Raw genomic sequence first — 22,693 nt, forward strand, 5'->3', positions numbered from 1 at the left:
TCCGGAGAATGCTCATCTCGTTGTTTCGTTCGGCGGTTAGTCCTCCTGAAACGCCTCAGGTCTGATACCACTTGTAGGACCGTTGCGACTGGCTAGAAGGGGGAGTTGAATAACCCTGAAAAAATAAAAACAAAACCCTTCCCGACTTTTCAAACTAACACTTGCATATAAAATAGAAAAGCAATAAATAAAATCAGAAAAGTAAAAGGCACACGAGATTTACTTGGTTACAACCGGGGAGGTTGTTAATCCAAGGAAAATGATCGCACTACTATCTCCTTCAGGCGGAGAAGCCTCTTTTATAGCAATGTAGGCACAGAAAGAAAGAATCTAATCTAAATAGTGGAAGCGCACAAGTGTTGTTACAATTTCTGAACTGATTGAAAAGCTTCTGGACCAAGGCTATATTTATAGCCTTGGTCGGGGCGCCTGGAAGGGTTCCGAGCGCCCTAAGGGGGTAAATTTTATCCCCCAATGTTCAGATCGAGATAAATCTCGATCTAGTCAACATTCAAGGTCCGGTCGCCCGGAAGCATTCCGGGTGCCCCGGACTACTCCGGGTGCCTCGGAGCCCAAAGTCAACAGAAGTTGACTTTTTTTGTCGGAAACCTCTTCTCCGCTTCAGTCCCGCCTCGGTCCGGTTTTTCTACTCCGGATTCGCTTGCTTGGGTGATCTCTGTCATCCGAAAAAGGGCTCACCCAAACCCAACTTCCGGTCTTCTCGAGCGGGCTTCCCTCCGGCTTCTCGTCCCTCGGAATCGCCGCGTGTTTCCTTCTCGTCGCCGACGTACTCATCCGCAGTCTTCGTCCCTCGGATGTACCGCATGTCGTCCTTCTTGCTAGCTGTGTCTCTTGCTCCTCAAGCAGTCTTCCGCTCCGACTTTCCTCCCTCGGAACCACCGCACACTTCCTTCTCGTCCACCGGTGTACTCTTCCGCAGCGTCTCATCCCTCGGACGCACCGCGTGCCGTCCTTCTCGTTAGCTGCGTCTTCCACTCGACTACCTGTGCTCCTAAGCTTCTGCACACTTAGACACAAGGTTAGAAACACACAAGACCTAACTTAACTTGTTGATCACACCAAAACAACCTTGGGGTTCCAACAGGAGGTTGTTAATCCAAGGAAGATGAAAATCGCACTAAACTCTTTTTCAGGTGGAGAAGCCTCTTTACAGCAGTTTAAGTACTAAAAATATGAAGATAGACAAAAGAAATCGTTTACAAGTGTTCTCTCTCTCTTTTTCTTGTTGTATTTAGCTTCTGGGAGCAGGTCTGCTTTTATAGCCCTACTCGAGGGCGCCTGGAAGGGTTCCAGGCGCCTGGAATGGGATAAAAATTCCATCTTAAATGGCTAACTTTTTATTAGAATGGGACACGCTACGTCTTAAATGGCTAACTTTTTAGTTTCGAGCGCTCGGACCAGAAAGTCAACTTCTAGTTGACTTTTTAGTTCGGGTCTTCCTCTCTGGTCCCGCTCGCATTATTCCGAATCTTCCACTCTGGCTCTACTCCCATAGGTGATCTCGGTCATCCAGAATATGACTCACTCGAACCCAACTTCCGGCCTTCGAGCAATCTTCCGCTTCGGCTTCTCGTCCCTCATAAACGTCGCGCGCCTCCTTCTCGTCCGCCTGGTACTCTTTCGCAACACCTCGTCCCTCAGACGCACTGAGCTCGTCGGCTCTCTCCTGTTCCGTCCTTCTCGCTATCTGCGTCTTTCACTCGACTTCCTATGCTCCTAAATTCCTGCACACTTAGATACATGGTTAAAAATCAATATGACCTAACCTGATTTAGTTCATCATATCAAAACTACCTTGGGGTACTACCAGTATGATCAAGTGAGAAGAAGATAGATATGATGTTAAACCTTAATTCTGATCAAGAAACACTGTGAGCTTGGTGTGGGTAGACCATACCTAACTTGGTCTTGGTATGCTCCTAAAGACCAGAACAATGTTGGGCATGATCTGATGGCAGACTAAGACCAAGTAGGACCAACTTTGTCCTGGTCTCCCCACACATGGCCCACAATGTTTCTTAATCAGAACCAAGGCTTGACATAATATTTAGGATTTGACATCATATTTACCTGCATCTCACTCAATCTTATCGAATGGGTGTAAGTTTACAGAAATCCAAATAGCCTAGGTCTATCCGTGAATTTCGATCAAAATTGATCTAGAAAATTCAGATTGTATTCATTTCAGATATTATGAATTTCTCGGATTGCAAGGAGTCTAAAGGTATATTTCGGACTCCTTAAAGGTGTTCCAATATTATACTAATTTTCAATTAAAACGTTTAGACATAATCTCCTATAGATCAGGAGCACATTGGGCCTAATCTAATTGTAGACGAGGACCAACGGGATCCTAATCTTCCACACCAGACCCATAATATTCTTTGATCAAAAGTAAAATTTGATATTATATCTATTTTCTTCTCACTTATCATTTAACGGATGGATACAGATTAACATAAATTTATATATATCCAAAAGATATTGTCATTCTTAATCGCGGTCACTTAAAAGCTTCCTCTCCCCTCACAAAATATCCTCTCTTTTTTTTCCTTTTTTGCCCCTTTTTATTCACATTAAATTTCTTCCCTCCTTTAATCGGGCACCTCCCTTTTTAAGCTTTATCCAAACGTACTATTTTTAATTAATTATTTAAATTTTAGAATCTATTAAATTTTGTGTTGCATGGATGATTCGCACCGTAAGCACCAGCCCATCGGATGTCGCTGTTAAATCCTTCCTCTCGTCTCTATAAATCTACAACCTTCTTCAACCTCTATTTACTCATCGAACGCCCTCTGAAGAAGAAGAAGAAGCAGAAGCAGAGCGAGCGATGGGTTCGGAAGCGGTGAGGAACAAGAAGGTAGTGCTGAAGCAGTACGTGGAGGCCGGACGCAGCCCCAGGGAGAGCGACGTGGAGGTCGTGGCGACGGAGACCGTCGCTCTGGCGATTCCCGAGGGCTCTCCGCCGGCGATCCTCGTTAAGAATCTCTACCTCTCCTGCGATCCCTACATGCGCGGCCGCATGACCAAGCACGACACGCCTAGCTACATCCCCGACTTCACTCCCGGCTCTGTACGCACATCGCATCCCTAAAATCGACTTCGATTGCTGTGATATATATATATAATAGTTGAATGAGATTCGATTGCATGTTTCTTACTCTGTTTGAAGGTGATTACTGGCCTCGGAGTGAGTAGAGTGGTGGAATCCACGCATCCCGATTTCATAGTCGGTGATCTGATTTGGGGCATTACCGGATGGGAAGAGTACACTCTCCTCGTCTCGAATTTGGGGAGTTTCTTCAAGATCAGATACACGGACTTGCCCCTTTCTTACTATACCGGTCTTTTAGGTCAGCTTTTATGCCTCAAATTGTCGATTTGTCTCCTCGTCATCTTTCCATGCATCTGATCTGCATCGACGTTTGCCGATTGGTTAATTTTTATGATTTAATTGTAAGGTTAAACTGAAGGAATTCTTGCATAAAACTGCATACCATTTGATTGCTCCAAGGTCTTAACTTCGCAGCGAACATTCATCCATCCATCTGATCAACTCCATTTCAATGGACTTTTTAGTTAAGGATTTGTGACTCGATCTACTTTTCCATTGCTTTTGGTCTCAGGCATGCCTGGCTTTACAGCTTATGCTGGATTTTCTCAAGTCGCACAGCCGAAGAAAGGCGAACGGGTCTTTGTTTCTTCTGCCTCAGGTGCCGTTGGCCAACTTGTTGGGCAATTAGCCAAACGCATGGATTGCTACGTGGTTGGGAGTGCTGGGTCTGATGAAAAGGTTTTGTCCCAAAATGCAACTCAAATTCACAGCGGATCGATTCAAGATCCATTCTGAATTAAATTGTTTGAATATTATTGTTCAGGTGGACCTATTGAAGAACAAGTTTGGTTTTGACGAAGCTTTCAATTATAAGCAAGAAACTGATCTAGATGCAGCCTTAAAGAGGTCAGTATATATATATATATACACACACCTCGTTACGTTCTGAGAATCCCTTAGCTTGTTCCTTGTCAACAACAATTCTTCCTTGCTAGGTGCTTGCCCGAAGGGATCGACATTTATTTCGAGAACGTAGGAGGCCGGATGCTCGATGCGGTTCTTCCCAACATGCGAACCCATGGTCGAATCCCTGTGTGTGGGATGATATCTCAGTTAAACCTGGAGAAGCCTGATCCTGTGCACAACCTGTTTTGTCTCCTCATTAAACAGGTCAGGATGCAAGGGTTCTTGGTGTCCGAATTTTATCATCTCTACCGAGAGTTTGAGGACGAGGTGGTGCAGCTGATAAGGGAAGGGAAGATCACATACGTCGAGGATGTCGCTGAAGGACTCGAGAATGCTCCGGCGGCTCTAGTGGGCCTCTTCTCCGGTCGCAACGTCGGGAAACAGTTGGTGGTGATTGCCCGGGAGTGAATCACTGTCTTTCAAACCTTGTCGTGTATGCAATAAGAGTCATATTTTAATAATATCATAATGGAGTTTTATGCGTAACTTTATGATTATTTTTTTTTTCAACTCTTTTGTTTGTTCTATCTAAATAAATTGAACCTAAATTAGTCCGTAAATTCCTTTATTGACACATTATAAGAGCTTCCACGGTGGTGAGAATATTTCTCCGACTGATTAAATACGATTATCTTATTAAATAATTTAAACAGCACAAAGATTAACTCTAAGCTGATCGTCATCACTGTCTTGACGGAGCGTGATGGTGAGAGACAGCAGATCCGCAGCCCATCAAGTTGCTGTGCTGTATCGGGACCGGATTTTCTGGTCCCTTGTCCTGGTCCACTCTTGGACCGGGACAAAAGGATTGTTCTGGTCCCTCATGTTGTATCACCTGTAGACCTGGCCTGGTCTGAGCCCGGCAGTCCCGTCTCCGAGTATATGTAATTCTTATTATCATATTAATCCCTTTCAATAAGGGATATTTGAGAGTCAAATATCTCCATGGAGACGCTGGATTAACAATATTATTTTAAGTTTTTTAATTGAGTATTTCTTTAAAAAATAAAAACAGCACATTAGTATATTTTTCATCTTAAAAATATTCATATTTCAGGATTTGTAGTAGTTACTATCGGTATAATTTGTTAAAATAAATTGATTTATATTTTTTTATTAATTTGGTTAAAGTTATCTAAACTTATTAAAAATTATTTTATATTGGTCAAAATGACTTCCAAACTATTATAATTATGCAACGATGGTGTAATTGTTTCTGTAACTATAGTTATAGTTGTTATAATAATTTTTAAATAATTTTATCAAGTTAAAGCGATTTGGTTAAATTGGAATAATTTTGACTAAATTTGATAAATAGTATTTTGATAAAAAAAAAATAGTAATACAAAGAAGGAAATAAAAATACAGTGGGAAAGAAAATATTTTTTAAAAATAAATTAAATATAAAATTTTCATCCATGATAAAAGAAAAGAAAATAAATAAATAAAAGCATTTGCCTCAGTAAACGCTTTAGTTGGGACTTGAGAATCTTCCTGTCGCATTTGTGATGAAACTATTTAAACTCAAAGCATTTGCCTCAGTAAATCCCAAGTCTCCCCTCAAGTCCATTGTCAGCCCATTCCATGTCGATGCTCACATGATCAAGACTGGCTTTGATCTCCAAACGTACCACTCTAATCACCACCTCCAGTCTCTGCTTGACCAGGGACAACTGTTGAGAGCACGCAAGCTGTTCGACGAAATGCCTATGAAGAACACTTTCACTGCCAACCGCATGATCTCTGGCTATGCAAAGAATGGCTACCTCGAAGAGGCTCGTCGACTCTTCAACTGCACGGCAGACCGCACTGCGGTCACGTGGACTATCCTAATCAATGCCTACTCCCAGGCTGCCCGACCTGAAGAAGCTTTTGACCTCTTCCGGTGCATGTGGAGATCGGGAATCAGTCCTGATCATGTGGCGATTGTGGCGTTGCTGAGTTCTTGCAGCTCACCAGACACATCGAGCTGCGTCGTTCAGGTTCACACGCACATCATTAAGTCTGGATTAGGCAACACAGTTATGGTCTACAATACCATGGTGGACTCGTACTGCAAGTGCGGCAATGTCCGGTTGGGTAGAAAGTTGTTTAATGAGGCACGAGAAAGGGATTCTGTTACCTTCAATGCAATGCTAATGGGTCACACAAAAGAGGGATCCTACTCTGAGGCATTGGAGCTATTTGTCACCATGAGGAATTTGAGGCTGAAGCCATCTCAGTTCACATTTTCTGGAGTTCTAACCACTGCTGCTGGTTTGTCTAATCTTGGACTAGGCCAACAAATTCATGGTCTCGTCATTAAGACGAATTTCAGTTGGAACGTGTTCGTATGCAATTCTTTGCTGGATTTCTATTCGAAGTGCTGTTGCTTAACTGAGGCCAGGGCACTATTTGATGGGATGGAAGAGAGGGACAATGTTTCTTACAATATTATGGTATCCGGCTATGCTTGGGATCGGCACATTGAGGAACTAATTGAGCTCCTTACAGAGATGCAGTTCCTTGGTTTCGATAGGAGTCAATTTCCTTTTCCAAGTCTGCTAAGTGTTGCAGGAAGTCTACCAGATCTTGAAATGGGGAGGCAGATCCATGCTCAAGTGATTCTAACAGGGTCGGCATGCGATAACATTTCTTGCAATGCCCTTGTCGATATGTACTCAAAATGTGGTCATCTCAAGACTGCTATGTTGATATTCAGGAATGGGATAGATAAGGACACAGTTTCATGGACTGCTATGATATCAGGCTATGTAGAGAATGGGCTATTCGAAGAAGCAGTGGGACTGTTCTGTGAGATGAGAAGAGGTGGCATGAGTCCCGATAGAGCTACATTTTCGAGCATCTTGAGAGCTGCATCTAGTCTGGCTTTGCTTTCGCTCGGGAAGCAACTACATTCTAACGTTATCAGGTGCGGATACATGATCGATGTGTTTGCAGGGAGTGCAATTCTTGACATGTATGCAAGATGTGGATACCTTATCTTGGCTCGGAAAATTTTCAATGAGATGACCAACAAGAATATAGTTTCATGGAACACAATGTTATCTGCACACGCGCAGAACGGACAGGGTAGGGAAGCCATCGAACTGTTTGAAGAAATGCTTCGACAGGATGTCAAACCAGATTCTGTCACTATCCTCTGTGTTATTTCCGCTTGCGGTCACAATGGCCTCGTCGAAGAAGGCTTACAATATTTTCATTCCATGAGCAAATTATACGGACTGAAGCCAAAGAGAGAGCATTATGCTTGTGTCATAGATTTGATGGGTCGTGTCGGGCGGCTAGATGAGGTGGAAAAACTCGTCGATGAGATCCCTTTCGAGGCAGATCAGATCATATGGAACTCTATCCTGAACTCATCTAGGATACATGGGAACCAAGAATTGGCTAGACATGCAGCTGATCGACTCTTTAGTATGAATATCAAGGACTCGGCTCCTTTTGTCATCATGTCAAATGTCTATGCTCGAGCGGGCCAATGGGATGCTGCTGCCAAGGTTAAGAAAATGATGAGGGACCGAGGACTGAGGAAGGAACCAGCATATAGTTGGGTCGAGATCATGCACAAAATCTATGTTTTCTCTTCCAATGACAACATGAACCCTCAGATTAATGAGATCAAAGATCTACTTGATAAGTTAAGTGAGGAGATGGAAAAGGAAGGTTATAGACCAGATACTGGCTGTGCATTTCATTTGGTGGATGAAGAGAGCAAAATTGTGTCCTTGAGGTACCACAGCGAAAGGCTAGCGATTGCGTTCGCTATCCTAAACACGGGTCCTGGAACACCCATAGTTGTGATGAAGAACATACGAGCGTGCACAGATTGCCATGCCGCAATCCAGGTGATAGCCAAGATTGTCGAGAGAGAAATCACTGTAAGGGATTCAAGTAGGTTCCACCATTTCAAAGATGGATTGTGCTCTTGTGGAGATTTTTGGTAGCTCCATAGCAAAGACATACAAAGACATTGTTTGGTTCTTTCGTTTGTTTTTATGACAGAAAGAGCAAAGATGTTATTTAAGGATAAGAAGTCGACGAGACAAACTCCCTACCGAGAAGTCAAAAAAAGGATTCCCCCCCCAAAAAATATAAAATTACTTTAAAAAAAATCAATGTAATTTGTCATGTGACAAAAGATGATTCACTCACTTTAATATCCCATCAGTTCATCCCCAAGTCAACACAGAGAAAGTAAATCATGGATGACTACTAATCATTAGTGCAGGTGGTCAAAATATAAGAGAAGACATGTTCAGACATACCAAGTTTCGACTCCAAGATCTCATATGATAACACTTCATGTCTTAATCATCACACCGCCGGGAAGAGATAACTGGCCTTTCTAATCATGTGTCTTAGATGAATAGTCATTTTATATCATCTATGGTATCAATTCACATGTATTTTTTCGGTTACTTATGGCATGTATTATGTATAGTGGGAAGCTTCACTATCTTTCTATTTAGACCTTGTAGCTTCAGTGCATGACATTTACAATGTAAAGCTAAATTCTCTTTACATTTGTACTCATCCTTTGGGTTTTATACGATGTGCAATGAGACTGTCAAAATGAATATGCAGATATACGAGAATATTATTAAGGATAAACAATAAAAACATTAGAAAAAAACAAGTCAAAGTACACCTATTAAGGGAAACTCCAATATGCATTTAAAATGATATAAAAATATACTAACCAACCGATGAATACTTCAATTAGGTAATACGTACATTAATCAAGGAGAAGCTAAAGAAGATTTGATTAAGAATAATAAAATATAATAAAATTTATTTAAATATAAATGATGATAAAATAAAGAATCTAATCCAATGATATAGGATAATTTATATAGTCAACTTCACTTGATGAGATAAAAACTTGATAATTGTTGTATCTATAATGACCTTTGGGGTGTTACAAATTGTGATGGTAAACCTGTTTTTGTTTTGGCAATTGTCATAACAAATGAAATAACATTGAAGAAATGATCGTGGATAGCCTTTGTATATCCCCATTCCAAATCCAAGTTAGAAGTTTGAAACCATCCCAGACAAGGCAGCTCTGGGACACCTCTTCATGAACTTATATTGATATGAAATCCATCTAATTTACATAGCAAAGAAATAATTTGTATACTCCAAATAAAAAAATAAATGGAGATCACGACTGAAGAAAAGCAGAAGAAGAGAATTTTATAGCTCATTTTGTATTCTTGATTAGCTCTTGTTGATTCTGAATTTTACTGACATTGCGTTCCAGTTTCCTCATCTTTGCTTCTTGCTCCTTAATCGCAAGGGTAAGTGATCTCACATCCAAGGCTTCAGATAACTCATTTATCGAGTGTGACTGCAAAACCAAAAACATCACTTCAACACTGTTTGAAATTTAGAGAGTTGTGGCAAGAAGTAACTACTGCCTCTATTTTATAGCTAGGTTGGTAAAGTGATAACAACATCAGCAAGTATGAACACTTGGCATTTCTCATGCATAATTAGTTTGGCACAAGTATACAGTGCACAATTGCCAGAAAATAACATGATTCAACAACTGTTCTATGCAAGGAATTTATATTTCTAATTTGTGAGTTAATTCACTAGTGAAGTCCATAGGTTTCCTAATGTGAACTTTGATTTCAAGCTTACTTGTGCTTCACATTGATTATTAAGATTTTATTTTACAAGCTACACTCATGTCCATTGGTGGTATCCAAATAACATCACTACCAGCGACATTAGGAAGGCATGAGGTTGCTTCGTGACTCTACTTTCATTGTCCTATCCTCGTTTAGACAACTAGAAATTGACGGATTGGATTTCCTTTTTGCCCAACACATCCATTTTTTGCTTTCGGTTTAGCTTCAATAACATGTGGAAACAAGTTATAGATATTTTCTTTTAATATTGTTCTCCAGAGTATAAAAATGCTTATAGACTAAATCTCCCTTGACAATCCAGATCCTAAGTAAGATCTAAATTGGATTCAGTTCTAATGAACTTAGCAAGCTACCATCATATCGTAGCATCAAAAAAATTCAAATTATATAAGAAGCCTTTTTAATTTTTGAAAAGAAATCTTTTTAGTTTTTTCATTGACAAGAAATTACTATTTCATACCTAATATGTAACAGATTAACGTTTAACATTGTTTATATATCTACTATATGAGTAGTTTTAATTGTGTTACGCTATTATAAGGATGTAATGTTTAATGTAGTAAGCTAGAAACTCAAAAATGAGTTATAGATCCCTATTAAACAAAAATATATAGTTTTTGAATTGTAATTTTTAAGATCCTGCTCGAACCTACAAACCCCAGATTGTTCTTATATAGGAACTCAATCCTAACAACCTTGCTTACATCCCTTCCATAATAATTAGTTTTTAATTATTATAACCAAATCCTATATGATTCGCCCTAAACATTTACCACTTGCATCATGTTGAAATGCAGCATACATCAAGCATCTCTTTGCCTAAAGAATACTATTCCAGGAAGAATCTAAAATAGAGAAATTTTTACCCCTAAGTTATTCGTAATCTGTATGCCTAGATACTTCCTGACAATCAACAAACGATTTCACAATCGCCTAGCAGATCTTGCAGACTGTGTCTAATAAATGTATAGGCAAGTGACTTCTAACTTATATATTCAGATACTATTCACAAGTATTAGTTTTCATAAATACTACGAAATATTTGCCATGCACGAAAGATTGGCATGAACTATCAATCTAAAAAGAAAATATATTGAACCACATTAAAAATGACATGGTGCCTTAGTAGTGGGAACTTGAGAGAACTGAGATGCAATTTAGAAGAGGTTCCATGGACAAATAACATTTTAAGAAAGGTTCGACTAATCCTTGAGATATCATATTGCTTGCCTATATGTTGTTTGCATTATACCGAATTTTGATTGGAACATAAAACTTAGTTTGTGATGGTACGGTATTGTTTTTGTACTATTTTAGGACAGTGTACTATGTTCACTTGAAACAAGTAGTAAATATAAGCATTTAGAATTTTAGAATAGCAACTACAAGTTGAAGGGCAACACGATAATCATGATACAATCAAAGAAAGATCTAGATCCGGAAGTATAATTCTAACTAGACAAAGATTCAAAGAAAACATGACGATGATAATAGAATTAAATTGAAGAAATAATATCACCTTTTCGAGCAACTGTACACGCATCCTTAGCTCTTCCATTGAAGCCTCTTGCTTGTGAATCACTCCGAGGACATACAGTAAATGTGACTGAAGAAATTCCGAGCAGTGCTTCTCAAGGTTACATTGAGGAAAGGCTGACTCACAGCCAACTTGAAAGAAAGGGCAATTCACAAGCTTCATTGCACATACAGTAATGCAATGCTTATCCATCTCGCGCCTCATAATCATCTCTGAGCACATTTGCTCGCAAGGGATAATCTTAAAAGGACATTCTAAGTCATGTTTTTCAGCATGCATAGCAGAAAATTTAGCCTTACATCCATTGTTCATGCAATTCAATGTCCTATATCCACACTGGCTTTTATGCTCAGCAAGCTGTTCAGCAGAATCAAACTTAATTGAACAGTGGAAAACATTCCTCAAATCCACATTTTGAATCAGAATTGCCGCAACCGCTTCCCTCCGATCTATTGGCCAAAATACATTTGTCTCCATTTCCTGCACAAAATCATCTATTTTCTCCTCTCGGCCCTCACTCGATAACCACCCCGAAACACGACTGAACAAGTTCCTCTTTGTACCAACAAACTCATCGATAAGAACGGACACGACTTCAGTCGGACCTTCAAGAAATTCATCCACTGAAGTGGCATTAGCACCGCCTTGGATTGTGGCTTCTGCAATATACGCTTGACTTCTTTGTTTGAGATAGTCTACCATCTCCTTCCTAATGACCACAGCCACTGAAGCAGGACCCTTGAACAGACCAGTTGTATTGTCCACACAAGCTGTGGACAATCCAAAGAGTAGCATCTGCGAGATCTTTCGTGCCACAGCTTTGTCAAACTGATCGCAACTAAACAAAGGCACATTCTCCTTCACTGGGCAAGGATCTGATTCAGGGGCGTCCATTGCAGCACCAAACCCTAAAATCTGCACAGCAACCAAGATAACTAAGAATATTAGCATTCAGTACAGGTGATTCCAAGCATTCAACAAGTTCATGGGTACCAAATAACTACTTAAAGCCTAGCAAATGAAAACTGCAAGATGGAGAGATAATTAGGTAATACCTAATTAAGGAAGTAAATGGAAAATTTCTTCGTTGATTTCTACGTTGTCGATTCTGTAGGAGAAAATTGAAGCTAAACTAAACGCAAAGCACAAGGTTTGGATTGATACTCTGTTCGAGACGAAATCGATTACATGGAAAGAAAATTAAAGTTACCTCTTTTACGGCAAGTTTCTCAGGGGAGAAGAACTGCGACACAGATCAACTACTCCGCCTCTTCGAATCGAAAAGAGAACAAGAATACAACTCCGCCGCCTACTCAATTCGATTGCCAAGCCCTTGAAATTGATGTTTGGAAAAACAAAAATCAAATATTGATTTGGAAAAGAAGAGTTGGAAGGAAGGGCAAGTCCTTGACTAGCCTAGCAGACGGTGCACCAGAACGCGACGCGTGAAGACAACTGCATATAAAGCATATGCGACTCTGTGCTTTTGACCGTCCGATGTTATCTTGGATGCGGGACCTGGGTGATGGAGTCGGATTGAACGGTGATGCGCCTACCGCATATTAAATCGCTGCGTTTTCTTTTGTTCTAATTAATCTGCAAAGTCGTCAAAGTCAAAACAGTTGATCTTATGAGATCTTTTTTTGGTTCATTTTCACTTTCCCCGCCCATTTATCATTTTTTTTCACTTTTTCAAATTGAAAATTGTATTCTAGTACATTAGATGCGGCAATGATGCTAATGGCTTAGAGTAGGAGTGGTATTTTGGTGATTTTAAAATTGTGAAGATGCAATTTATAAAGTAAGATGAGTTATCTTAGTATTGTGTCTAAGGTCTTAATTGACTATAAAATATCTTTGTAAGTATATATATATATTTTTGCAAATAACACTATTTTACCTATTATATATATTGTCAACTTGACGCAATCTATTAACTTTGACTTCTATTTATTAAGCATCCGATCAATGTTATCTATCGAGAGTAAACATATGATCAACTTTGACTTGTTAAATATTAAGATTTTTACTATAAATTTTGACATGCTTAGACTTTCACTTGTCAAGCATATGTTAAACCTTGACACATCATAAATTTCACTCATCAAACATCCATTCAATATTGACTATACACACCATATTAACTTCTAATACCATAACTAAGTTATTATGCTCCAACAGAAGCTTTGCCCCATAGTGTATCAAACAAATAATGTATTTATATTGATTAGAGTCATGAATTCTATAGTCCGGAATGAATCATGTGATTGTAAGAAGTCTTCTCGGATCGGTCTAGTAAATAGTACATGAGGTATTGTCATAATGAGGTCTAGGGTTCGAATTTTAACAAAGTCGAGATAAATACTTCCCTTATGTGCTAGTCATTATTCCAAAGGCTAGTAGCCGCCCGTGATTTATCTCCTCCGTGTTGACCTTAGGACGAATTGACGAGGACGCTGAGGACGAACGTATTCATTTTTTGTCACAATGATATGATTATAAAAAAGACAGCTCTTTTGCACATATGCTCATGGTGTGTTCAAGTCACTAAAAATACTTGGCCGTTTATTAAGATTTATTTGTACTTCTTCTTCTATTTCGGTGAGAAATTTTCATAAATTTAAATTAATTATCTTTAATAAGATTAATCGATTCAAACAACTAATTAGATAGCTACTTGTATTTTTTAAAAGAATCCTCAATTACAATTAATAAACAACTCCAATCATCTCTGCCTACCAACTCTATTTTTTCGGCAATTTACCATAAGATATATTCAAGTCTTTAAATTTACCAAAAAGCCTATTTATTATTTATCAAAGTATATATCTTTTTATATGTTTTTTTCTCTCCTTTTTTTTTTCTCTCCTTTGCACATTTTTTTTTTTTAAAACATTTTAACATATATAAGAAATCGAAATAAACAATGGATAGCATATTTGAATTTCTTGTAACATCAAAAATCCACAATAACTGAAATAAGTGCAATCAGAGCTCTCTATGTCCATTAATGGATTTTGGTTGAAATCCACTGATGGACCTCGAGAGTTCCAATTATATTCATTTTAATTCTTATAGATTTCTGAGGTTGCAAAGAATTCAAATATGATATCCATTGTTTATTTCGACTTTTCAGAGGTGTTAAATATAATAAAAAAGAATCGTCAAATTCTCCACGTTGGGCCTGATATGATTCCATATTAGGTCCAACATGAAAAATTTTGATGACTCTTCCTTATTACATTTTAATACCTCTGAGAAGTCGAAATAAATAATAGATGACATATTTAAACTCCTTGTAACCCCAGAAATCCACAGGAACTAAAATAGATGCAATCGGAACTCTTTAGAACATCAATAGATTTCGATCAAAATTCATTGATGAACCTAGAGAACTCTGATTGTACTCATTTCAGTTCTTGTGAATTTCTGGGGTTGCAAGGAGTTCAAATATACTATCCATTATTTATTTCGATTTCCCAGAGATGTTAAAATATTTTTAGAAGAATCGACGTACAAAAAAAAAAAACATTACATGCATAGGAGGAAAAAAGAAAAAAGAAGGAGAAATGATAGAGAAAATAAAAAGGAAAGTAATCAATATAGAATGTAAAAAGGACTTTCAAAAGGTGTATCCCTTGATAAATAATAAAGTAGCATGCGTCTACTTGTAAATTCGAAAATTTGAATCCGCATTTTGGTAAATTCCTGATTTTGATTTTTTTTTCTTAGACCCTAAAAATAAAGTAAAAATATAAACAAAACTTGCATCAATCACTGCATGAATCCATGCAGCAACTGCCGGCCTATGATACGCTAGGCCTACTAACCCTATCAAACCCTAAACCCTACTAAACCCCAAAAATACCTCCCTCAAACCCTCGAAACCTGCAAAATTGGTACAAAGATGTCCGCACACGCAGCAGAAGGCACTCAGCCTCCTCTCATTCCCCATGCCCTGTCCCCTTCCTCGCAGCACCTCCCCCTTACAATAATACTATTCCAAAAGCCGAGCCACCGTCTTCTCCGCCGCTACGGCCGTTCCCGGCCACCGCCCCACGTACTCCTCCATGCAGGCGGGCACTGAAGTCATGGAGCTAGCTAGCTATATTATACCTTCTGCAACTAACTAACTGTAAATCCAACTCCTGCTGCTGCCGCCTGATGAGTTCGAGGAGAGTGGCGCCGGCCTGGTCGTTCTTGCTCATGGTGGCTCTCGTGATCATTTCTGCCGGCGTAGCGATGGCTGCCAGGAGAGCGCTGCCCTGGACGCCGGCGGTGAGGGAGACGAGCAGTGCGGGCTTGAGGGAGGGGCTGGTCTCGGGGCCAAGCCCCAAAGGGCCTGGCCATTAGAGGGGGTGTGAGACTGTGAGGTGGAGAACTGCAGGATTGTTTTTTTTTTTTTTTTTCTTTTGGGAATGACTGATGAGGCTCTATATAAATTTTTCATCTATGAAAACTCAGCGGATGGCCAATGTTTAGGTTAACTGTCTAGTAAAAAAATTTGTTGGAGTTCGAAGTTAAAATTTATTTAGATCTGTTTTGATTTAGAGGTTGGAGTTGAGTTTTGAATAATTGATTATATAATATGTTTCTATTATTATTATTATTATTCGAGTTACAATAACAATCAGGATAAAATGGAGTATAAATAGATCTAATCCTTTTTCAAGATAAACTTCTTGCACCTCAATTCAGCCGATGACTTTGTTCTTAATTTACATCTTCTATCACTCATGACCTTTGGCGAGTAGAGTGATGCTTCTTAGCTGTCAAAGGTATAATCTTCAACTTCACACCTCTATATTGGTGGTAAAAAAAAGATGAATATGTTCGTTCTCAGTGTTCCCGTCAATCCGTCCCAGAGTCAACACGGAGGAGATATATTACGGGTGACTACTAGCATTTGGAATAGTGACTAGTACATAAGGGAGATATTTACCTCGACTTTGCCGAGATTCAAACCTCAGACCTCATTGGTGACAATACCTCATATGCTAGTCACTAGACCCATCCGAGGGGACTAACTTCACACCTCTATAGAAATTTAGTTTTAGCGTAAATCAAGCCAAGTCTATTAATTTTAGTGTAAATTAATTATTTCATCTACCAGTGCTTGTATAATTGTACTGGTGTGATTCAATATAAATTAACTTTTTTATTATAAATTTCTCGATATCAAACTATTTCACATTTTAATCGGAGTTAATTTCGTTCATTTGCATTCACGTTATCAACACAAATAATCATTCCTCTTGTGATTCCAAGTTAATATTTGGATGATTAATATATTAAGGTAGAAGGAACAAGGATTGGACGTTTGATCGACTAAAATTTAGTTTTTAGAGGTAATTATCTCTTCGTAAAATTAATAAAATAAAATATAAGAAAATGGTGCGAGATAAATTGATACAAACACTTAAATTGAAAAACAATAATAAGTAAATAAAAATAATAAAGTCTTTGATAGATTGAAATTTTCTTTTTTATAACATTGAATGTCTACTTAATGCATCAATGATACAATGGAAATATGAGAAAATATATTTGACTTTTTAAAATAATATTTGCAAAATCCCAATTGGAACATATTGAACATGAGAGCCTAATTCAAAATTTATCAGAGGCCTGATTTGAATAAGGAAAAAAAACCAAACAAATAGTTTTATTTATTTTTGTAATTCAAGTGTCCAATTAATCCTCAAAGTAGATAATCTTCATCTCAAATTCGCCTACTTAATAAATTCGAAAGCACAATCTACTACAGACAAGGAATTAAATTATACAATAATAATAATAATTTTGAAAAAAAAAATAATCTGAAAATAAATTTCAAATTGGTTCATGGCGACAAAAGAAAATAAATTGAAAAATGTTCAATATTAGCTCATCTGCAATAATGAAAATAAATCAAACAATACTCAAGAGTAATGCATCTGCATAAATAAAAAATATTCGAAACTAAAGATTTAATCTGTTTGTTATATGATAAACATTATTTTCTATTTAAACAATAAATAGAGAATTAATTATAATTCCTACTAAATTTTTATATTTTTTTATTCAATATAAAGTTTCTATTTTTTTGAATTAATATAATTTCCAATTTGGCTTAGTTTTTTTTTTTTTCTGTGTGAGATTATTTTCTTATTTGCTCCATCAATTTCGTTTTTGAGTCCTAGGCAATTCGACAGTTCGACTTTGGTATTGCATCACAATATATATACACTTAAAAGTCGACCTCCAGAATGTGTCTTTATTGGGATAGAAACACCCTAATCATGTAGCAGCTCAAACAATTCGAGGGAAAAGAAACATGCTTGAAGCCACAGGAACACTAAATAGTCCTCACAAGCATCTCAGGGGCAACCCTAGCTACAACCTTAGTTGAAAGCTTGAATTCTTGTCCTCAAGCTAAGAGAATGACATCAGGACTATCTGTGGGCACCATCATGGGTTGGATATTAGCTGTGAAAGCCACAAAAAACCATCAAATTATTTATATTTGCCCATATAAATTTCCTCAATTTCTCACCATAATCTGTCTCCTATCTGTCTATTCTTCTCTTCCTCTACCTATCATTCATAAAGCTCCACTTTAATGAAGGAATAAAAGCAGACAGTAACTCCTCAATTAGTGCTAATTCTTCTTCATCTTTCAGAGATTTTCTTCTAAACTGAGAATTAAAATCAGTGACAAGACAATCTTTCAGAGGGTAGAAGGAGAAGATGATGGTGGATGATGGCCAAAATGGTTGATCACAAAAGAAGAAGAAATTGCAGTAATAATAATAGTTTTGTCCTGAGAAACTTAGCTGGTGAGGAGAGGCTTAAGACTGACATCCCTGCCAAGGTCTGTGTTCTTCTTTTTTTTCTACAAATTTGATCTCGATACAGATACCGATGTTTTGATGCTTGAGATTGGGGTGTGCGGCAGAAGGACAAGGTTGGAGAACGAGTAGCAAAGCTTCAGCAACTGGTTTCACCTTTTGGAAAGGTTGGAATTGAGAGATCGACTTGAGAGCCAATAACTGAAACTTACAAGTAGAAATCTACTTTTTATTTTATTTTATTTTTTTGCATGGACTCAGACAGATACAGCCTCTGTGCTTGCTGAGGCCGCTGCATACATCAAATTCCTCCAAGAACAAGTCCAGGTGCTGAGTGCTCCATATCTTGAGACAACAATGGAAGGGAAGATCGAAGTGAGTAACCTCTAAGAATTCACTGTGAAACATTCTCAAGTAAATATACTTGTCATCTACCAAAAATGACATATAGAGTATGGCATATATACTATAATTTGGATACTGTAAATTGGATGAAGGAAAGTGATCCTTACAGTCTGAGAAGGTGCGGTCTCTGCCTCATGCCGATCAACTCGATATACAAGCTTGCACAAAGCAATGGAGCAGATCTGTGGGCACCAGTGAACACAAGGAAAAAAAACAACAAAATACTGATGACTGAGAACTTTGGCAACTCATGACTTGCATCTGTTTGTTGAGATGTATTTAAATTGATTGATTCCCCTTATTGACCTAAGACTTCATGACAGTTACCTACATATCAAGTCATACTTAGATAATTTACACTGATATGTAACATATAATGATTTTGTAAATGTTCCTAAATGTTTCTGAAGGTGTAATATTTTAGCTCGTCTAGTGAAAAATGTAGCTTGATTTTCCATATTGGTTGTATATTTCACTGCATCAGAACTCAAAAGGTTTGTATAATTTGTTTCTGGATGCTCAAGTAATTAAATAAACACTATGTTATCAGGACGGCCACAGTGGCCCGTACAATGGACATGAAGTGAAAATTTATAATTTTTCATTTAGGTCAATTGAGCCTATCTTGCAAATTATCTTGTAAGGTTGAGATGAGAGTATGCTACATGTTTCGCTAATCGCTTAAAAAAAAAAAGCTCAAGTTCCTATCTTTTAATTCTTCACTATGCAAGTTTGCAAACTAAAAAACTCAATTCCATGCAAGACAGTTCTAAATTGTCACATAGGCTTCAGAAAGCAGTAGACCATGATGATCTTATTCATGTCATAATTCAGTTAATAACAGCAAAATAGTATCAAGAATATTGACATTTAAGGATTAATATGACTTTGAATGAAGTGCTACATCATTCTCATCATATTTATTGGATAGCCTAAGATAACATTTCCAATCGCACAAGACCACCTTTTTACCCTGATGCAGTTCCCAATAGTTTTTGAATGTCCTTCTGCAAGTACAGTAAATTCAATAATAGTAAACTTCATATAAGTACAAGCAAATATGTAAATAGCAATTAGTGGTGGAACCTCAATTTTTAAGGGTGATGTTGTCGGTAAATATCTCTCAACAACTGTGCCATCTTTGTCCACAAGAAACTTTGTGAAGTTCCACTTGATGCGATTACCTAGAAACCCGCCTTTCTTTGATTTCAAGAACTTGTATAATGGTGCAGCATTTTCACCGTTCACTTCAACCTGGAAAGATGAAGGAATGTTGACGATACTCAATGATGTCAACTATCATGGAATCATATTCTTCTCCGGGTTTTTAGATGGTCTTTTAAGTTCATATATATGTATTAATTTCATCTAGTTTCTTTTGGCTTAGTCTGATCCTTTCCTGAAGATATTTCTTCTGAAGCAAAAGGTTTCCTAGTAATTGGGCAAGAAGAGAAATGTGCCTTTCTCATTATGCTAGAAAAAGTAGTACCACAAAAAATAAATAAATGAGAGGAATAGCAATTGTTAGTTAGCTGAGTTAGTATTAATATCCTTTTAAGGATATAAATATATAGATTCTTAAAATCTCTAGTTTGTGTTAAGTTGATCAGCTATAACATTGTGGCAAAAAGGCGAATATGCTCACCCCAGCGCCCCCGCCAACCCGTCCTAGGGCCAATACGGACGAGGTAAATCACGGGCGGCTACTAGCCTTTGGAATAGTGACTAGCACATAAGGGAAATATTTATCTCGGCTTTGTCGAGATTTGAACCCCAGACCTCATTGTGACAGCTATAACATGGTATTAGAGTGGAAGGTCTAATATTCAAATATCCTAGTGACAATAATATTTTATTATCAAATCATGAGTTAGGTTTGAACCAATTAAGTGAAGTATACTCATCCACATTCCACACATGATGGGAGTGTTAAGGATATGACTACATATTTTGGTCTCTTCCCTAAAAGATTAATTTTCGGGATTAGTAGTTAGCTGATCAACTTTAATAGTGAAACTCCAATGCTTAGAGTGCATGCATCACAGTTCAAAAACTAATATGAAACTCTCAACCATGAACTTACAGCATGTCTAAGAGCCTTAGTCCAAAGATGCATGAAGATCAAATTGTCAGATTGGCTGTATGTGAAGTTCCAACATTTGAACTTGAGAATATACATTATTGGCACAATTACTAGGTGCTATCAAAATATTCTTTGAGAGAAACAATATCTCTTTTCTGCTTAAAACAGATACCTCTGACACCATGAAATTTGCACATACAAGAAAGAATGAAGATATGGTTGTAAGAAAAATGCTACATGGGTTTTCAAATATTATGTGGCTGTAATTACCTTATCGAATATTGGAAACTCAGCTTTGAACCTTGTGCATACGGTCTCCTTAATTTCTTCATTGGTTCCAGGTTCTTGACTGCCAAACTGGTTGCAAGGAAATGCTAGTATTTCAAGTCCTACAACAAATTTGCAACCACATACCTTAAGAACAAGTTATATTTGAATGATATAATAGGACAAGTAAAAAATATAGAATCACACCCTCATCTTTGTACTTCTCATACACAACATTCAGCTCTTTGTAGTTGGAGTGAGTGAGACCACTACAGTCAGTAAGCGAAAAGTCAGTCAGAATACAACAGATAACAGTGTTTGCTGAATATTACTACAATAATGATAATATGTGACACTTGAAATTGCTGCTGATGTAGAGACATGATTAGTAAGCTACAATTACGTGGTAGCTTTATATGAAAATTTTCTAATCCCAAGTTCAATCTAAGAAAGGTTTTTAGATGTTTGACCTAACATGGCCCGAATTGTATGGCAAGGAAATAGGCTCACATTTCATGAGAAGTGCTACAACAGTGGATGTTTCCAAATTTTAGCACATGATTCTTCCACCTTGGCACAAATGAGAGATATCACGGGAGTGGAACAACTCTTCTAGGCAAGTGATGCTAGAAAGAAATAATATAGAAAGACCATTTGGATAATATAGCAGACAGGAAACAAAAAAGGTCAATCATCTGGTATCTACCTACATACGGTGCATGGGTCAAACATAAAGAAGTAATCACTATATTTTAACAGAACATGTCCAACAGACAACAAAAAAACAAAATTTTTATCTATGAAAAACCTGACTTCGAATCAATTGGACAGAAGAGGATTTGATTAGCAAAATACCATTTAGAAGCAACGTTGACAACAAGAAGAACTTTTCCACTGTAACTGCTCAGACTAACATCATTTCCGCTTATATCCTGCGATACGAAATCAAGAATCACATAATGGCACCAAGGAAGAAACAAGGAAGAAACGAAAGGAGGTAAATATTACCTTCACATGGACATCGTAGATGGAATTGGGAACTTCCCCGGCCATTTCTTGAAGAGGCGGTTTCCAGTAGAAGAAGACGGCAGCTGCTAGTACGAAGAAGGAAGGCCAACTCTTGATCCGATACATGGCCGGATCAGTGCTTGCGATTGCAAGCGATGAAGGAAGATTGGGAAGCGCTTGGAAACGGAGTCAAAGCACGACTGTCGATGCCCTAGTTTCTCGATTTGCCCAAACCATTATTTTCTTTTTCAAAATACACGCTCTTTCTATTTTCAGCTGCCAAACATGAATGAAATCATAAATTATAAGGTTGTTTTTGACACCGTCTTCGTGTGTTTTCAAAAATACACGCATGCTCTCAACATGCACAAATCTTAAAGCAAAAAAAATACTCAATGGCTTGTTAATTTTTTTTAATTTGAACTTTTACTGTCATTTTGTTTCAATAAATTTATTATTTTTTAAGTGGCTAGATAGTATCCACTGTATATACATTGAAGTCCTATAAATTTGAGAGTGGAATAAAAATTATTTTATAAATATCTTTGGTTACTGCAATTATGGCTGATCATTTAATATTTATATACAAAAAACAATTTGATACATAAAATTTCCATCAAAAAGAAATTTCTAAAAAAAAAAACTAGATCGCATCGAATCTATGGGACACAATCTTACCTTATATTATCCTTTTTGCAATTATAACATCGTAAAACGTGATAAAGTTCACGCAAAGTAAGAAAGATAAATCATATTCCCCTATATAGAAGGATTATTTATCATAATCACGATTCAAATTCTTACTCAAGTACTCAACTAGATCCTGAGAATATACATGTCTCATGCACAACAAGAAAC

The 22,693-nt window shown here is 37.6% G+C and overlaps 5 protein-coding genes across 6 annotated transcripts; 3 read left to right on the top strand and 2 right to left on the bottom strand.

Moving 5' to 3' along the window:
* The first annotated feature begins 2,780 nt into the window (after positions 1–2,780).
* Positions 2,781–4,531, top strand: LOC122008538 (2-alkenal reductase (NADP(+)-dependent)-like). Its single transcript, XM_042564298.1, has 5 exons — positions 2,781–3,097; positions 3,197–3,377; positions 3,651–3,817; positions 3,903–3,985; positions 4,075–4,531. The coding sequence occupies exons 1-5, from the start codon at positions 2,855–2,857 to the stop codon at positions 4,451–4,453; spliced, it is 1,053 nt and encodes a 350-aa protein (XP_042420232.1). The 5' UTR covers positions 2,781–2,854; the 3' UTR covers positions 4,454–4,531.
* Positions 4,532–5,534: 1,003 nt separating this feature from the next.
* LOC122008536 (putative pentatricopeptide repeat-containing protein At2g01510) lies at positions 5,535–8,515 on the top strand. Its single transcript, XM_042564295.1, has one exon. The coding sequence runs from the start codon at positions 5,554–5,556 to the stop codon at positions 7,990–7,992; it is 2,439 nt and encodes an 812-aa protein (XP_042420229.1). The 5' UTR covers positions 5,535–5,553; the 3' UTR covers positions 7,993–8,515.
* A 403-nt stretch (positions 8,516–8,918) lies between these two features.
* Positions 8,919–12,674, bottom strand: LOC122008537 (TNF receptor-associated factor family protein DDB_G0290965-like). Of its 2 annotated transcripts, XM_042564297.1 has the most exons (4): positions 12,453–12,674; positions 12,298–12,350; positions 11,225–12,157; positions 8,919–9,398 (listed from the first exon to the last, which is right to left on the bottom strand). In XM_042564297.1, exons 3-4 carry the CDS (start codon positions 12,134–12,136, stop codon positions 9,252–9,254), a joined length of 1,059 nt encoding a protein of 352 aa, XP_042420231.1. In that variant the 5' UTR covers positions 12,137–12,157; positions 12,298–12,350; positions 12,453–12,674; the 3' UTR covers positions 8,919–9,251. The 2 variants fall into 2 exon arrangements, with proteins under 2 accessions (XP_042420231.1, XP_042420230.1); XM_042564296.1 differs by lacking the exon at positions 12,298–12,350.
* A 5,282-nt stretch (positions 12,675–17,956) lies between these two features.
* On the top strand, positions 17,957–18,728 carry LOC122008540 (transcription factor bHLH153-like). Its single transcript, XM_042564300.1, has 4 exons — positions 17,957–18,095; positions 18,180–18,239; positions 18,334–18,447; positions 18,587–18,728. The coding sequence occupies exons 1-4, from the start codon at positions 17,982–17,984 to the stop codon at positions 18,710–18,712; spliced, it is 414 nt and encodes a 137-aa protein (XP_042420234.1). The 5' UTR covers positions 17,957–17,981; the 3' UTR covers positions 18,713–18,728.
* A 536-nt stretch (positions 18,729–19,264) lies between these two features.
* Positions 19,265–22,117, bottom strand: LOC122008539 (probable glutathione peroxidase 2). The gene is made up of 6 exons (XM_042564299.1): positions 21,836–22,117; positions 21,683–21,759; positions 21,035–21,096; positions 20,831–20,949; positions 19,564–19,731; positions 19,265–19,484 (listed from the first exon to the last, which is right to left on the bottom strand). The coding sequence occupies exons 1-6, from the start codon at positions 21,959–21,961 to the stop codon at positions 19,446–19,448; spliced, it is 591 nt and encodes a 196-aa protein (XP_042420233.1). The 5' UTR covers positions 21,962–22,117; the 3' UTR covers positions 19,265–19,445.
* Between the last annotated feature and the right edge of the window lie 576 nt (positions 22,118–22,693).

This window comes from Zingiber officinale, chromosome 8A (genome assembly GCF_018446385.1).
Source record: "Zingiber officinale cultivar Zhangliang chromosome 8A, Zo_v1.1, whole genome shotgun sequence".
NCBI lineage: Eukaryota > Viridiplantae > Streptophyta > Magnoliopsida > Zingiberales > Zingiberaceae > Zingiber > Zingiber officinale.

What these genes read in the sequence shown, in the direction of transcription:
- LOC122008536 (XM_042564295.1), top strand. Translation starts at nt 5,554, where the DNA reads ATGAAACTATTTAAACTCAAAGCATTTGCCTCAGTAAATCCCAAGTCT.
- LOC122008539 (XM_042564299.1), bottom strand. Translation starts at nt 21,961, where the DNA reads ATGTATCGGATCAAGAGTTGGCCTTCCTTCTTCGTACTAGCAGCTGCC. An exon ending in GTCAACGTTGCTTCTAAATG is followed by an intron (nt 21,097 to 21,682) that starts GTATTTTGCTAA and finishes TACTGACTGTAG; the next exon opens with TGGTCTCACTCACTCCAACT. An exon ending in CATCACCCTTAAAAATTGAG is followed by an intron (nt 19,485 to 19,563) that starts GTTCCACCACTA and finishes CTGTACTTGCAG; the next exon opens with AAGGACATTCAAAAACTATT.
- LOC122008538 (XM_042564298.1), top strand. Translation starts at nt 2,855, where the DNA reads ATGGGTTCGGAAGCGGTGAGGAACAAGAAGGTAGTGCTGAAGCAGTAC. An exon ending in TTACTATACCGGTCTTTTAG is followed by an intron (nt 3,378 to 3,650) that starts GTCAGCTTTTAT and finishes TTTTGGTCTCAG; the next exon opens with GCATGCCTGGCTTTACAGCT. An exon ending in CTAGATGCAGCCTTAAAGAG is followed by an intron (nt 3,986 to 4,074) that starts GTCAGTATATAT and finishes CTTCCTTGCTAG; the next exon opens with GTGCTTGCCCGAAGGGATCG.
- LOC122008537 (XM_042564296.1), bottom strand. Translation starts at nt 12,136, where the DNA reads ATGGACGCCCCTGAATCAGATCCTTGCCCAGTGAAGGAGAATGTGCCT. An exon ending in GTGTACAGTTGCTCGAAAAG is followed by an intron (nt 9,399 to 11,224) that starts GTGATATTATTT and finishes TTGGTTTTGCAG; the next exon opens with TCACACTCGATAAATGAGTT.
- LOC122008540 (XM_042564300.1), top strand. Translation starts at nt 17,982, where the DNA reads ATGATGGCCAAAATGGTTGATCACAAAAGAAGAAGAAATTGCAGTAAT. An exon ending in TGGTTTCACCTTTTGGAAAG is followed by an intron (nt 18,240 to 18,333) that starts GTTGGAATTGAG and finishes GCATGGACTCAG; the next exon opens with ACAGATACAGCCTCTGTGCT. An exon ending in CAATGGAAGGGAAGATCGAA is followed by an intron (nt 18,448 to 18,586) that starts GTGAGTAACCTC and finishes TGATCCTTACAG; the next exon opens with TCTGAGAAGGTGCGGTCTCT.